The 17,238-nt window shown below is 33.8% G+C and overlaps 2 protein-coding genes and 1 non-coding gene across 3 annotated transcripts; all 3 read left to right on the forward strand.

Moving 5' to 3' along the window:
- Positions 1 to 4,503: 4,503 nt before the first annotated feature.
- Positions 4,504 to 9,065, forward strand: LOC21398613 (pentatricopeptide repeat-containing protein At4g32450, mitochondrial). Its single transcript, XM_010104420.2, has 3 exons — positions 4,504 to 4,723; positions 5,912 to 8,157; positions 8,564 to 9,065. Exon 2 carries the CDS (start codon positions 5,980 to 5,982, stop codon positions 8,137 to 8,139), a length of 2,160 nt encoding a protein of 719 aa, XP_010102722.1. The 5' UTR covers positions 4,504 to 4,723; positions 5,912 to 5,979; the 3' UTR covers positions 8,140 to 8,157; positions 8,564 to 9,065.
- A 2,737-nt stretch (positions 9,066 to 11,802) lies between these two features.
- On the forward strand, positions 11,803 to 12,016 carry LOC112092759. The gene has a single exon (XR_002902737.1). It is a non-coding gene; the product is annotated as a small nucleolar RNA U3 (small nucleolar RNA).
- A 2,213-nt stretch (positions 12,017 to 14,229) lies between these two features.
- LOC112092755 (protein GAST1-like) lies at positions 14,230 to 16,644 on the forward strand. Its single transcript, XM_024169677.1, has 4 exons — positions 14,230 to 14,400; positions 15,012 to 15,083; positions 15,294 to 15,327; positions 16,189 to 16,644. The coding sequence occupies exons 1-4, from the start codon at positions 14,326 to 14,328 to the stop codon at positions 16,368 to 16,370; spliced, it is 363 nt and encodes a 120-aa protein (XP_024025445.1). The 5' UTR covers positions 14,230 to 14,325; the 3' UTR covers positions 16,371 to 16,644.
- Positions 16,645 to 17,238: the final 594 nt, after the last annotated feature.

The following is a 17,238-nucleotide window of genomic DNA, read 5'->3' on the forward strand; positions in this document are numbered from 1 at the left end:
TTGAAACAAGATTAGTCAGCAGGGTACTTATTTCAGTCTTTTCATTTTTTGTAAAATGCTTTTTAATCTCTACAAGGAACTTCTTAGAACTTTCTTCCTCACACATTGAACCTTTAAATATTTTCAGAATTGAGCGTTTCATGATCATAAGACTCATGCGGTTAGAATGACCATACTTCTCTAAGTCCCTTTTAGCATCAGAGGAACTTTCAGCTGAGAGAGGAGGGGGGTGTTCTATCCGAAGCGCAAGGTCAAGATCCATACAATCGAGAATAATCATAATGTTTTTCTTTCCAATTATTGAAGTTTGTGCCATTAAGCATAATAATGGAATTGATATATCGGTAGATATTGTAGAAGCATAAGCATAAATTGAACAAAAAACATAACCAAATAAGAAGCTCAGAATCAATATTCATTCCATAAAAGCATAATAATCTAATATATGTATGCATGACACAAAAGTAAATCAAAACAATGGCAGGCCCCATCATAAGATACCATGTACAACAATGATATTTAGTGTTTAAACAAAAACATCAACTGTAAGTGGTACTATCTGTAAGTGGTACTATCTGTGTAGTAATCAAATATTATCAATTAATCCTATCAAACAATAAGCCTTTTTTTGGATTGACTCATTCCTTACATGGAAGACTTAATAATCAACACTTATTTATTACAACACGCATACTTGTTATTTAAGACAAATAATAACCTTAGTTTGCGCTGGACATTATTCTCATAAACAACAGACATACATCCAAATATTCCAAAATAAATAAATCTACACAATGGATAACATATTATTTCAATCGATTTACTCTTAAATATTAGACAATAATAAAAAAAAATTCTCGAGAGTATACGGATCGAGTATAGTACGGAGTTCTATGGAATCAAGTACGATATGCGGTTAGAGTTTTCAGGGCCTGTTAAGGGCCTGGGCCGTGCCTGAGGAGAAATCCTTAGGCCTAGCACTAGCAATAGCTTGTGAAATGCTGCCATGCAGGAGCAGTTCGCGGTCTTTTTTCCCTGCTACGTTCTCCAACTTCCTCATTGTGCACTGAAGCATTATTAACCAGAGTAGTTTCCGGTTCAGTGGGGGTGGGGTTGTGAGCCAACATTTCATCCTTAAAAACTGGCTCATCACCAAGCTCAGGGAGAGCAGTGAAATCAGAGAAATTCTATGCGGTCATTTTCTAGAAATTGATTGAACTTTGTAAATGAAAGAGCAAGACAATGAGTAATCGCGAGAGAAAAGCTTAGAATCAAAATAAAAAAGACAATATGAGAGATAGAATGAGAGTGAGATGAGAAGTTGATAGTGAATTATTGTGTGAGATTTATGGTGGGATTAAGGGAGATTTTTGAGCATATTTTCGGCTTGTGACCGTTGGAACTGTGAAGGGCCCAATGGTCACAAGCTTCGCGGGCTTAGGCGGGCTTATGGCAGGCTTTCTCGAGGGCCAAATCATTCGTGGGCCGGGCTGAACAAAGGCCTAATCTAGGCTTAGGCCAAACTGGGCTTGGGTCAGGCCGCGAACTTCAAGGGCTAGGGCCGCGGGCTGCCCTGGTCCAGTACCAAATTTTATAAGGTATTTTTAAAAAAGTCTTTAAAATATGATATTTGAACCAGACTGGTCATTCCTAAAAGAGAGAGGATCAATCAACCCGACTCTAAACCCAAAAAATTTAGTACCGATCCGGGCCGAGCCCATCCCAAACTTGCAAATCTTGGTCGAACATATTTTTTTCTGAAAATATTTTTAGATCATTTTTGGTATTCTTAAAGATTTGAATTTTTTAGGTTTTTTTATTTTTTTTCTCTCATAATAAGAGGAAAAAGTAATATTTTGAGTAATCAAGGGGACACTTTTGGAAATTTGACTTTACATTTTAACAGCATGGGGCTAGTCTACTCAAGTCGATTAGGTTTAACGTTTTCAGAAGAAATCATTGGTCTGGGTTTAGGCTACATCTTCTTTCCTCCATTGTCGTCTCTTCCGAGCTCTCTCTCCTCTCTCTCTTCAACCTATCACTTCCCTTTTTTCTGCATCAGACTTCTAATTTTATTCAACCTTCTTCTCATCAGACTTCCCTTTCTTCTTTGAAGTGTTCGAACTCCGAACCAAAACGACCTGACCCGACCCGATCTGCCAAATGTACACGAAGAGAGCTGAAATCCTCTCATAGCTCTACACGAGGTATGTTCTCAGCCGCGCAACGCTTCTGCTTCCTTCAAATTCCTCGCTTTCTTGAGAAAAAAATCTCGGCACTGCTGCTGGATTGGCAGATTTCCAAAACCCTAGCAATGGGTACCAATTAAAAGTTGCTTTCGAGTATGGTGGAAACCTTAGGGGTGCAAATCCCACGGGATTTCAGAACAAGCCGTGGAGATAAAGCCATGGAAATGAGTTTGTGAAGAGTGGGGGAGATTATCTGCAAAGTAATGGCAGGGATTTGAAGGAAACCTCAAATGGGTTTTACCAGAATTATGATCGGAAGCGAAATCGTAGTGGGTTTCGAAGTCAAAGCCATGGAAATGATTTTGCCCAGAATGGAAACTGTAGTGGAGGTTATGCGCAAGGGTTTTATCAGAATTATGATCGAAACAGAAACCTTAGGGCTTGTTTTTTGAGTGAAAAACTCAAAAAAATGCAATTCGAGTTATAATTTTATTTGAGTTCATGTTCTTTTAAGTTTAAACTCGAGTTTAAATTCGAGTTTAAACTTAAAAGAACATGAATTCGAATAAAGTTGTAACTCGAGTTTAGAACTAAAACTTGAGTTTAAGGCCCCGTTTATTTTCTTGATTCGAGTTTTTAATTTGAGTTGAGATGTGATTTTATGTGAGAGCTTTTTACTGTAGTAAAAAAGTTAGATGTGATTGTTTGTGGGAACTTCTTACTGTAGCAAAACTCGAATTCTAAACTCGAATCAGCGAAATGAACGAGTCCTAAGTTTCCCCTTCAACTCGAGTTCAGAAATTCGAACTCAAATTAATGAACAATATTTTTTCTATTCTTAAAAAGGTATAACTTTTTCGTTTTAATTCTGATTGAGATGATTTTTTTTCTATGCGTTGACAACGAAAAGACGAATAAAACCCGACCCATATACCATATTAAAATTTTTCATCAGCATTGAGTTTTTATTAAAATACTATCTAAATACAAATTCAAGTTTTGACTCACTCAAACACAAACTCAAAAAGATTCTTATCTCAAATCATAACTCAAATGTATACAACCAAACACAAATTCAAGTTACAAGTTCAACTCAAGTTATAACTTAAATTCAACTCAAGAATTATACTCAAGTTAAACTCCAAAAGAACAAGCCCTTAGTAGTGTAATTTTGATTCGCATCAAAATTTAAATAACTTTCCAAAGAAAATCATTTTTACTGTTTTTTATTTTCATTTTGAAAATATTAATTAAATAAATATCACTTCCTTTTAAATTTCATTTTTTTCTTTTCGGAACACATGAAAAACATTTTTTTTCAATGTGTTTAGAATCAATTTTGTTTTTATTTTTTACGTTTTTTAAGACAAAAAAATAAGATTAAGAGGAAAAACGTGTTTGGAGGAAAAAATATAAGAAACCCGAAAACAATTTTATTTTTTAATTTAGTGTGAAATCACTTAGGGTTGTTTGGTTGGGGGATTCGTACTCTGATTCGAATCATGGTTCATGGTTCGCTACAGTATTTTCTCTCATAAAAAATACACATAAATCAAAAATAATTCTAATATTATGATTCTAATTTATAAACCAAACATTAAAAAATGAAAACAATTTGAAGTTATTTTTTATTTTTTGTTTCTATTCTTTAAGGAGATGCATTTTTCTTGGGCACGTAGGTTAAAATATATAATTAAATAGAGTTTTAATTTTTCTTAAATTAAAAATAATCTCTTAATAAAATTATTAAATATATTTTTAAAAATAATTTTTATCTAAAATTAAAAACATTTTTATTTCTAATTTCATACAAAACATAAAATCATTTTAAAACTAATGAGTCGTTTAGTTCATGAATTAGAATCATAAGATTAAAATTATTTTTGATTTATGTGTATTTTTTATGAGAAAAAATACTGTAATAAATTATAAATCATGATTCAAATCGTTCCTTGATTTGAATCATGATTCATGGTTCGCTACAATATTTTCTCTCATAAAAAATTCACGTAAATCGAAAATGGTTCAAATCACATGGTTTGAATCTTCCAACCAAACGTCCTCTAAACAACCCTTAATTTGAAACGCACATTTAGGGCCCGTTTAGTTCGCTGATTCGGGTTTTTAATTTGAGTTGAGATGTAATTTTATGTGAGAACTTTTTATTGTAGTAAAAAAGTTAGATGTAATTGTTTATGAGAACTTTTTACTGTAACAAAACTCGAATTCTAAACTCGAATCAACGAAATGAACGGGGCCTTATTTTCCCTTTCTACTTCTTTTCTTCTCCCATTTTCACCCGCCGCTATCTCCTTCTCCTGTTCTACAGACAGCTCCACCGCCGCTTCTTCTTCTTCTTCTTTCATCTCCGTCCTATTATCTCCGTCATCTCTCTGAACTCTCTGGACTATCTCCGCCCTATTCTTTGCTTCTTCTCGGTGTTGGGGAAGTCTTCTTCTCGGCGGATCGGCCTACGGGAAGTCTTCTTCTTCTTCTTCTTCTTCTTCTTCTTTGCTTCGGCAGCTCCGTTTCAGGTATTTCCCATTTCTCTCCATTTCTCGTTTTTTTTTTCTCCTTTTTCTCAATAAGAAGCCCTACTTACTGAGTCAAAGTTTGTCTGAAATGATCTGTTCATGAAAATACTGTGTTGAGCTCAACAAGATTAAGTGGTCAAGCAAGCACTTTGTGAATTTTACTAGGAGCTTCTGAAAATCCTAAAGGGGAAAAAAAAAGACACCAATATCTCACCCCACAACGGATTTCTGAGTCGTCCGAGGGGCTATATATATTGCAGAGGTTGGAAACCTGCTTTGGAAACCATTAGAGAAACATGTTAAGGATTTAAATTACGGAGGATTTTTTTTTTTCTAAAGAAAAATTTTGTTTTTCCCCCTTTTTATTAGTGGGAATTTTGGTCAGAGAAAAATGGCCTCAAAACAAGGCAGGTTTGATCAGTGTTTATGTTGTATTGAGCTTGTAAGTGTTAATAATTCATAGATGGTGAAGTTGAGTTGGAATACTTTTACTAGTACTGTTAATATATAAATTCTTATGGTGTCATAAGCTTAGATCTTTTGTTATTTTGGCGATGAAGGAGATCGACTCCGATCTGGATTTCGATTACCACCCAACTGAGTTCTAGTGTCGCAACACCTCCCACGAGGTTTTGGTTTTACAGCGTGATGCTTTGCATTGTTGATCTAATTTTGATTTTGGTCCAAAAATTTTGACTTAGATTCTGTGGTAAAAAAAATTATTTTGCACTGGTGTGATTTTGGGTTTTCAACCAGATATCGGAAGATTAAAATTAGAACAATAAAGGAACTTAGAAAAAAAAAAATAATAAAGATCTCTTTGCTCGTTACCCTGAATGATAGAAATCGTTAAGATTGTAATTACAATACTAGGGGAAAAAATGAAGAAAGTAGCCCTCCACCTATTACAACGTTGCCATCAACATGGCACGGATTTTGGCTCTTAAATCATCCACCATGGCTTCAAGGGTCTGTGATGGAGCAGTTTCTTGTTGATGCAATTTTAACAAATCTACAGGGGTTTCCCTACTAGCTCCTTTACTTTTCTTTCTTTCGATTGAAACATCTTTGTCGGTTTCAAATTTTCAATTTTAACAAATCTCTAATTTTGAAATTTTTGATTGAAAACTTTTCACCTCCCATTTTTTGTATCAGACTTCTAATTTTCTTCGACCTTCTTCTCACCAGACTTCTCTTTCTTCTACGAAGTGTTCGAACGCCGAACCAGCACGACTTGGCCCGACCCGATCTGCCAAATGTACACGAAGAGAGCCAAAATCATCTCGCCCAATTCTCTCGTAGCTCTACACAAGGTATGTTCTCAGCCGCGCAATGCTTTTGATTCCTTCAAATTCCTCGCTTTCTTGAGAAAAAATCTCGGCACCGCCGCTGGATTGGCGGATTTTCAAAACCCTAACAATGGGTACCAATCAGAAGTTGCTTTTGAGTATGGTGGAAACCCTAGGGGTGAAAATCCCACGGGATTTCAGAACAATCTGTGGGGACAAAGCCATGGAAATGAGTTTGTGAAGAGTGGTGGAGATTATCTGCAAAGTAATGGTGGGGATTTGAAGGAAACCTCAAATGGGTTTTACCAGAATTATGATCGGAAGCGAAACCCTAGTGGGGTTAGAAGTCAAAGCCATGAAAGTGACTTTTCCCAGAATGGAAATTATGGTGGAGTTTATGGGCAAAGTAATAATAATCTACAGCAGAATTCAAATGGGGTTTACCAGAATGATAGTGGCGGTCATTTTGAGAACTCCAGCAATACAAGTGTTAACAATTCAAATGGGAAAAATGGAAACTTTAGTGGGTATTATGGTCAGAGTAATGGAGTATTGCAGCAGAATTCAAACCCGAATAGGGAATATGGAGGAAATTGGAATATGCAGAATATATATGACTCGTACCAAGGGAGAGCCGTAGAAATGAAGCAACAGAACCCAAGTGGGTTTAGTTCACAAGGGATTTCAGGGGTTGAGGGAAATCCAAATCGGAACTATATGCAAATGCATTCATCGCAATTTCAGCAAAGTCTGAATAATCAGTACGCTGGAAATGTCGGAATGAATCAGCAGAGCCCTAGTTACGGCCAATATCAACAAAACTATCAGCCAAACCAAAATGGTTTTCATAATTCAATGGTGGCTCCTCAAGTACCGAGTTCTCAGATACCCGAAGGAGCGCCGGCTGAAGCTTCTGGTAGTAGTCCTTGTGGTGGTACCCTTGAAGAGCTAGATAATTTTTGCAAGGAGGGAAAAGTCAAGGAAGCTGTAGGGGTTTTGGGGTCATTAGAAAAATGGCATATTCCTGTGGATTTGCCACGGTATTTACAGTTAATGCAGGCTTGTGGAGAGGCTAAAGCGCTGGAAGAAGCAAAAGTCGTTCATGAATACATTCTTAAGTCAGAGTCCACTCCACACGTGAGCACTTATAACAGAATCCTAGAGATGTATTCGAGATGTGGTTCTATGGAAGATGCATTTTCGGTGTTTGACAAAATGCCAGAGCAGAATTTGACATCATGGGACATTATGATAACTTGGCTTGCTAAGAATGGTTTTGGGGAGGATGCCATCGAGATGTTTACCAAGTTTAAACAAGCAGGACGGAGACCTGATGGTCAAATGTTTATTGGGGTTTTCCACGCTTGCAGTGTTGTTGGAGATATTGAAGAAGGAATGTTGCAGTTCAAGTCGATGAGCAAAGATTTTGGCATTATCCCAACCATGGATCATTATGGGAGTGTAGTAGATATGCTAGGAAGTACAGGCTATCTGGATGAAGCTTTGGAGTTCATTGAAAAGATGCCATTGCAGCCCACTGTAGATGTTTGGGAAACCTTGATGAATTTTTGCAGGGTTCATGGGCACATGGATCTCGGGGATCGTTGTGCTGAGCTTGTTGAGCAGCTAGAACCCTCCCGCTTAACTAAAGAGCTGAAAGCTGGACTTGTTCCAGTGAAAGCTTCAGATCTCGGAAAAGGAAAGGAAAAGAAGAATCTAGTAGCTCAAAATATTTTAGAGGCAAGGAGCCGAGTCCATGAATATCGAGCAGGAGACACTTCCCATCCCGAAAATGATAAGATATATGCTAACCTTAGGGGCTTGAGGGAACATATGAAGGAGGCTGGCTATATACCCGAGACTAGATTTGTCTTACATGACATCGATCAGGAAAGTAAGGAAGATGCACTTCTTGCTCATAGTGAGAGACTGGCTCTTGCCCAGGGCCTCCTCAGCACCTCAGCTCGTTCGCCTATTAGGGTTATTAAGAATCTCCGTGTTTGTGGTGATTGTCATAATGCACTGAAGATTGTTTCAAAGATAGTTGGCAGAGAGCTCATCATGCGAGATGCAAAGAGGTTCCATCATTTCAAGGATGGGTTGTGCTCCTGCCGAGATTATTGGTGAACAGAAATGATACTTGAGGTGCGTTTAATCTCTCTTTCAATATATATATATATATATATATATCCTAGTACCTAGAAAAAGGCCTTCTAGGCTTTACAATCACAATAATATTTCCTTTTATGAAATTTGAGATTGTTGGGCTAGATAATATACTTTTTACTTTATAGCTCTATAATGTCCATGAACCAAAAGCCATTTGTTCAAAGTATTCTATTATGAAACTTTTGCTTAAAAACTGAGCGGTGGTCGTAAGGAATTTTGCAACTATACGCTGTCTGTCAACCGAATCCCTTGTATGAATCTTCATAGTTCTACATCATTGTAAAAGTGCATGCTAACTGCTGAATTATTTGAGGCGTGTTGTATGCTTTTCTCTGCCGTTGTACTACTTGTGCTAAACTTCTGTAATGGAACTGCCTTCCAGGACAAACATATTGCCTCGACTGTAAAAATGTTCTTTGCTGCTTCAGCTTGTGGAGTCCTCACTCGGAGAACGTGAGTGGAATCTGTGTTATAATTTATAATCCTCCTCAACCTAGGACTTTATATAAATACTGGATTTACCAATTTTTTGAACTTTTTCCAAATTGTGGTCGTATGAGGTGACCGATCTTCCTTCACAATGCAATGTTCGGTCACTGCGAAGAGTATTAGCGCCGCCCTTATCGGGATTTAAGTATGACATGCTGCAGGACGTGATTCTTGTATTCTTTAGTTCAACTCTATTTACGTGAAATAACTGAAAATTTTCTCTACCATTTTTGTAGTCCATAGATTCGTTCCTATGGTGTTATATATACACCCTATTCTCATGATCAATAACACAGGTCAATTTGAAGTTTGGTCCGGGCATGAGACTGAGGAGATATGTTACTTTTCTTCAAGAAACTGAAAGAATGAAAACTATGGTTTATGCTTTTAACTTGGCTCCCTGATTGTTTTTTTGATGATGAATGTTGGATAAATCTATATTCAGAAGTTGTTGACTTATTTATTTGTTTATTTTTTCCTGTTTGTTGATAAATTGGTCAAAGCTACTACTACAGTTGTTTTGGGCACCCCCCCCCCCCCCCCCCCCCTTTTTTTTTTTGTTAAAACCAACTGTGTTTTTGAAACATGGGTTAAATCCCGGAAACAAAAGGCTTGTTCTTTTCAAGTAAAATTTAAAAAAAATTTGAATTTAAGTTACAATTTTTTTTAAATTCATGTTTGTTTGTAAAATTTGAGTTTGAACTTGAGTTTGAGGATAAAATCTGAATTCAAGTTTCCTCTTCAACTCAAGTTCTTAAACTTAAACTCAAGTTAATGAATAATATTTTTTCTATTTTTAAAAACGTCATAATTTTTTTATTTTAATTCCGATTGAGATGTTTTTTTATATGCATTCACAATGAGGAGATGAATAAAATTTCATCTATATACCCTATTAAAATTTTTCATCACCATTGAGTTTTTATTAAAATATTATCTAAATACAAATTCAAGTTTTGATCAATTCAAACACAAACTCAAATAGATTCTCAATTTAAATTATAACTTAAATATGCACATTCAAATACAAATTTAAGTTACAATTTCAAAATAAATTATAACTTAAATTCAACTTAAAATCTACACTCAAATCACTATAATATAAAATTACAACCGAACAAACCCAAACAATAAATTCAAAATAAGTGCAATGTAGACGCAAAACAAATAAATAAGGATTCAAAATAACTGTTTTAAAGTGTCGCATAATTTTTCAAAACAATTTAAATATCTTAATTTTTTAAAACGGTTTAAACCTTCTAATGTATAAAAAACAGTTTAAAATCACGCCTCCATCCACTTCCGTCTACAAAACTTACTAATGGAAAACCTGATGTGGCACTAATTTTATAATTTTAAACCGAAATAAATTGAAAAAAATTAATTTATTAAAAAATTAACTTAAATAATAAAAATCTAAAATTATAGAAAGACTTCTGAAATTATTTTGCAAAAACCAACAAAAAAAAAAAAATTTAAAAACAATAACAATAATAAATCAAAACAAATTCCCTCCCAAACCCAGAAAACCTTATCTTCCCACCACCCCCATCAATACCCAGAAAACAAATCCCCTCCCTCGACGACAAACCAAGCTCGGACTTCGGAGGCTCACTAAAGTGCAATCAAAGGCGTCTACGCCACTATAAGCAAGGAAACATCTAAATCTTAAAATTCCTGAATTCAAAAACGTCAAAGAAATTAGATCTAGATTACCCTCGATCTCTCTCCATCTCTCCCCTTCTTGATCTATTGCTCTCATTCCAAGCGCAGATCAGCTCTGAGCACGAGGTTGGCAGGGAGCGGCAGCCGTGCAGGGTCCACTTTGCGTGGGTTGCAGGGCGGGGATGCGACGGCATTCGAGGTGTTGGGTTGCGAAGGCGAGAAGAGGTGGACAGCGGGAGATAAATGGTGGTTTCAACATTTTTGTATTTGCTTTGTTTGAACGGAGAAGAAGGTTAGAGATGAGGAAGAATGTGTTTTTCAGATTTGTTGGTTATTTTTTGTTTGTTTTTATGTTATTTAATCAGTTTGATCTACTTTTTATTTTTGTTTTTCTAATTTTTATTTTGTTTGTTTTCCAATTAGTCTTTAAATTAAGGTTTATATTTTAGAATAACTTTAATAAACTTCTAATGACATGCCATCTCACCATGTCGTTTAAAATTAGTCAGAAGTGGGAAGAGAGAGTATTTTGAATCATTTTCTATATATCAACGATGTTTTGAGTTGTTTTAAAAAATTAGAAGGTATTTTGAAATATGATATATAATTTAGGGTATTTAAGAAAATAATTTAATAAATAATAAGTAATGCAAAATATGACCAAATTTGAGACTTCACAGATGGCGGCTCTCCCGAGGGTTATACACTTCTACTTAGGATTTTATTCAGTAAATTTTATCAGTTCGAGTTTAAAATTCAAGTTTTGTTACAGTAAAAATTTTTTAAAAACAGTCGTATATAATTTTTTTATTATAATAAAAAACTCATATTAAATCACATCTCAACTCGAATTAAAAATTTAAATTAACGAACTAAACAGACCCGAAGAATATTATAGTATGATCCTTCATATATCCACAAGTCCGATGGAATTATCAAACGTTCTTCTACCTTTATTCTGGACTTCAAGAACACACGAAAATCTAGTCAGTGTCAAAATTTCCCATTGAGATCAACCTTACAATATTGTTGTTCTTTAAAATTGGCCTCTTTTTTTTTTGCATGATGAAGAGAATGCATTTTTGGAGAATGGTCTAGCTTCAAAGTTGGTCTCTGTGTTTTTAATTAGTGGATTCGTGTCATAATTCGAATCATAATTTATAATTCGTTATAGTATTTTTTATAAAAAAAAATACACGTAAATTAAAAATAATTTTAAATTTATCAACCAAACTCATTTCTCATTTAATTTGAAACAAAAAAAAATAAAAAATAAAAAGCAATGATCTCACCGGACCCCATTATGTGGACCCCACAAAACAACAAGAACTGTACGAGCCGCACGGAGACGTTTTCCACTCAATACTAAGTAGAGAGTTTAATGATATGACCTTGAAAAATGTCCCACATCGACAGCGCATTGAGATGTAAAGGACTTTTTATATGATGAGACTCAGATTACTGGACACGACCTTACTTGAACAGGATCTGTTCTATAGGCTCGTACTTCTGAATCCTTGAGTTCTAAGGAGACAGGAACCTCAACCTGGTGGATGAATCACGACCGTGTGATCAGAGCGTGATTAACGGCTTGATGGTCTGTAAAGACCATCGAAGCTGTAGAGGATCGTTCTCAGTCAGTTCGCTGGCCGGGGGTGGTCACACGGTTGTCTGACAGGCACTTTTTTGTATTATTTTTCTTTTTGTTTTCTAATTTTTCTTCCTGCATTTTTATATTCTTAATTAATTACACAGCTAATTAAGTGAAGATGATTTTATAAACCGATGTCAAATTAGTAAACTTCTGATAATTGATTAATTTAAGAGCACTTTTCTTCATCACCACAAAAGGCGCGTTGTAATTCATTTTAAAATAATTTTATTTTTTGTATAAAAATAAAAATATTTTTAATTTTAAACAGAAATTATTTTTAAAATACATTTGATAGTTTTGTAAACCGATTATTTTCAGTATAAAAAAATTTATTAACGTCTCTTTCTTTGCTCGAGAGAGGACAAAACGAAAACAAAAAATAAAAAATGACTAAAAGTCATTTTTCATTTCTCCCATTTTACACTAAACTAAAAAATCGTTTTTATTTCTTGTTTTATCTTTATTGCGCCAAATACCGTTTTGAAAGTTTTCATTTTTTCTTTCTCAAAAAACGTAAAAAATAAAAACGAGATTAATTCTAAATACGGCCAAAACATGTCACTTTTTTTTTTTTTTGGGAACTTTTTCATGTGGACAAGTGCTAACGCCTAGGGCCTACACATCTTTATGTTAACCTGGTTATCCATTTTCCGTAAGATGTAATTTTCTTGCACATAGAGAGAGAGGTTAAGGTGATTTATAAAGTATAACATGTGCATTGATTCTTACAAGACCAAACTCTCAGTAACTGACATAGAAACCGACGATGAAACCTTCCAAACCAAGACATATTGCACATCAATGCACTAAATCTTCTAGTGTCCTTTCTTTGCTTTTTCTTCTTTTTTTATTTTATTTTATTTTATTTTATTTTATCTATCACTACTCATATTGATATTGAAGCACTATAAATTTGTGGGGTTTCCTTTGATTGTTTTTTGTTTCTATTTTATTGCTTTCAGTAGTAACGGATTAAGGTGTCTAATTCAAAATGGTATGGTCATGATAAAACCAAAATGTTTCTTTCATTTTCTTTTTCTTGAGAATAATGTTTCTTTCATTTTCTAGTTCTTATGATAAGTAACGACATGCTTACTATATTAGCCGCACAAAGATGAAAAGTTATAAAACTGTAGACTGATATGCAGAGTCACTTTCTCAATCAAGGCCTTAGTCATACTTTTCTTTAGAATGCAGACTACTGGTATAGTTCACGAGAAGAAACTAACATAACCAACAGAATACCTAACTCAAATGGCTTATATGGGCGGCTGAGAGAGAACCTTTCTCCCAACCACATTTCCAAGACTATATATATACATATACATATATATATATATAAAGATCACGAGAGTGCACTAAACTACTAGAAAGGGCTCTTACACTGCAGGCTATACTTGTCTGTTTTTGAAGAGGACAAAGAAGAATAGTGTTTGAGATGACAAGTGTGTGGTTGATATATAATATATATCTATATATATATATATATATATGCCGAGTTGTTCTATCAGTTTTAGACTCTGTTGTGTTAGTTTTGTCTATTGGGCATTTGAACACAACAATAGAACATGTCAGTGCACATGTGAGAAGGCCTTGTATCACTATCAGTGATAAGAGTTTTCACATGGTTTCAGAATCAGAAGAAGCCAATTAGGGAATGCATATCTTATACCCTTGTTTTAGATTCATGACGCTTGGCCTTCCTTGTATGTAAACAACAAGAAGAAATGCTTTCTGGGATAGAATAGAATGCCCTTTTCAAGTTATCAAAATTTATAATCCGATTGAAAATCGAAAAACAACACTTCCAACATTGTTACTATTTGCCATATTGGCTAGAATTTGAATAGAGTTGGAATAGTTGTCAGCAATGGAAAATAACGCTCTTCATGAATAAGATTGTGTAAATAGAGAGATCTCATACAACAAATGAAAATTCTAATAAGAAGGAACAAAGCTGCTATGATGTCCCATCAGTTAAAAATAAATTTTATGCAACCACTAATAGTTCACACATAAGGACAAAGGTTGTGATATTGTCGTTTTGGAAATCACAAGTTCTGAAAGGAACTGATATCTGTAAATGTCGCATATATCATTCCATGCATAAAACATACAGTTGATTCTCTAAATCTTGGAGTGACAGATAGGATTGCTATATGTATGTATATATATATATATATGTGTGTGTGTGTGTGTATATATATGTGTGTGTGTGTGTGTATATATATGTGTGTGTGTGTATATATAGTCCTTACTACCTCGATAGCCATTCACAATTTGTATAGTTTCTTTTGAGTCAGTCTTTTTGTAGCAGTTTTCTTATTTCTGAAAATATGAAAATGGCAAAAGGGCTAAGCTTTTTGATGTTCTCGTCCGTTGTGTTCTTTCTTCTGATTGCAGAGAACCATGTAAGCAACAACAAACTTAAACTCTTTCGTTTCTCAGTGATCAAAATTCGAAAATATGTCGCCGGTTAAATTTGTAGGCAGTAAAGCAGAGAGATTATCATGGCCAGTGGCCAGTTTCCACCTATAATTTTTCTTTTTTTAAAGTTGAAAAAATAGTATGGTTTAGGTGGTGAATTAACAAGGAGAACATTTTTCTTTTTTTCAGTTCCTTTTCTTTACAATGTAGAATGCATATTTAACCCATGCAATGATACCATTAAGGTTTGCCAGTATACTTTCTTAAGACCTCTTCTTTTCTTTTTTGTTTTGTTTTGTTTTTGTTTTTTTAAAGAATTACTTCTTAGACATTGACCTCTGTAAAATGAGTGAAAGAATACTAAAATCTCGTTTAGTTTATGGATTCGAGTTTTCAATTTGAATTGAGATATTACTTTACGTGAGAGCTTTTAATTATAATAGAAAAGTTAGATGTAATTTTTTATGAGAATTTTTAACTGTAAAAAATTGAAATTAAAAACTTGAATCGGTAAAATAAACGAGGCCTAAAATTTTTATTTAATTATGATTTGTTTGATTCTGATAAACGTGAGTAATTCGTATATTGTTTGCAGGCTAATAATAGCATCTCTGAGGCACCATCACCACAGCCTCAATATAATAGTACAAGCGGTAGCCATTACATGGTGAGTATTATGTTTAAGAATTTGCATCTCAAAATTATTCTCGATTTATGTGTATTTTTTATGAAAAAAATACTGTAACGAGTTACGAATCATAATTCGAACCATGACATGAATCTTCATATCAAACACATTGTTTTTGTTGATTAATTTTACTTCTAGTTTGATTGACATTTTTGTTTTTTTATTTTTTATTTTTTATTTTAAATTCAGCGGGGCATCACTCAAGGCAGCCTTAAACCTGAGGGTACGTATATAGTTATATTTATTTGAATAAGGGTGATTATATTAATACACCTCCTAGCTTTAATATTTTCATAATTTATCTCTCTGTTTTTAGAAACTAAAAATGTATCCTTTAAAATAGTTTCATCTCCGTGCACTTTTGGACGAAAAAAAAAAGAAGAAAAAAAGAAAATATTCTTGAGTAGACCAAATTTAATTATTTTAAATAATATTTTCTTTTGAGAAAAATTTCTAAAAAAATGAAAATTGAACATTTTAAAAACATAAAATTTGAGATTTGAGATTTTGTTTCAGTTTTATATGCTTTTTATATGATTGAAATATTTTAACTCGTTTTTCGTCTACAAAATGAAAGATGGATGAATTATTTGAAACAATTTTTTTTTTTTATTTAAAATAAGTAATACCTTTGTGGTTTCTAAAATCAAACGGAAAAATTAAGAGAAAAAAAAAATTAAACTAATTGTATAACACAGTGCGCCACGCCATAAACTTTAAGCATCGTTCGCTTTGCGGATTCAAAATTTTAATTAAAGCTGAGATGTTACATTTTTTGAGAGCTTTTAACTGTAGCAGAAAAAATATGTGACATTTTCTGAGAGTTTTTAATTGTAAAAATTTAGAACTGAAAACTTAAATTAGTGAAATGAACGAAGTCTTAGTATCTTATTGGTCTCACATGTTTAAATTACGCTATAATGCTAGCACATAGCCAGATTAAGTGTGATAAACAACATCACTCTTATCAATTGCAAAACTCAAATTACAAAAAAAAAAAAAAAAAAAGAAAACAAAAAGTTGTTGGTGAATAATTTCAACCTAAAATGCGCAACAAAGAGGAATAAGTATATAAATTTTGCAGAGTGTGGCCCTCGTTGTACAACAAGGTGTTCGAACACGCAATACAGGAAGCCATGCATGTTCTTCTGCCAAAAGTGTTGTGCAAAATGTTTGTGTGTGCCTCCCGGGACGTATGGGAACAAGCAAGTCTGCCCTTGCTACAATAACTGGAAGACCAAGAGAGGAGGCCCCAAGTGCCCTTGAAGAATTAATTTAACCTCCTCTTTATATCATTATTATACATTCATGACTTTGTATTAATAATATTTTTAGTCGATGGACGAGGGTGGATGGCCGTCTTATCTGAACTTTTTTTTTTATTTTTCTTTTAGAGGACGTTTGGTTCATAGATTCAAAATCATTCTCAATTTATGTGTATTTTTTGTGAAAAAAAATACTGTAACGAACCACGAATTATGGCACGGATCATTACTCCAAACGCACCATTAATGTTGTATATGCTTATATAAAATTTGTATTTTACCCTTTTTAATTTTATATCATTTTATTTGTCCCAACTCATTAGTTCAGTCACGCGCGCCCTCATCTCCTTTACTAATTTTTCTGATTCCGCCTGTGTTTAGTGCTACTTTACACATGAATAAAACTACATTTGTTTTTTTTTTTTTGTTTTTTTTTTTTTTTAACGTAATTCTCTTAATCGGACAAACATTAGTTTTTTATACATAACAAATTATTGTAATGGCCTTTCGTGCAACAATTTGAAGACCTAGGGAGAAGCAAAACCTGTTATATGCCTGAAAGCTGGTGTGCGAAATCGGCTCAAGAAAATAAGAACCAATTTTGATCAAGACACTTTCGAGGACATGAGTGAAATTGTGCCCGTTTAGTTCGCTGATTCGAGTTGAGATGTGACTTTATGTCAAAACTTTTTATTATAGTAAAAAAGTTAGATGTAACTGTTTTTTAGAGTTTTTTACTGTAACAAAACTCGAATTTTAAACTTAAATCGGTGAAATGAACGGTTACGTTAGTTGGAAATTTCTCGACCTAACTATATAAAAGAGTATATGTATATATGTCCTGTTCGTTTTTTGATCGTCCAAAATGG

This window comes from Morus notabilis, unplaced genomic scaffold (genome assembly GCF_000414095.1).
Source record: "Morus notabilis unplaced genomic scaffold, ASM41409v2 Scaffold645, whole genome shotgun sequence".
Lineage (NCBI taxonomy): Eukaryota > Viridiplantae > Streptophyta > Magnoliopsida > Rosales > Moraceae > Morus > Morus notabilis.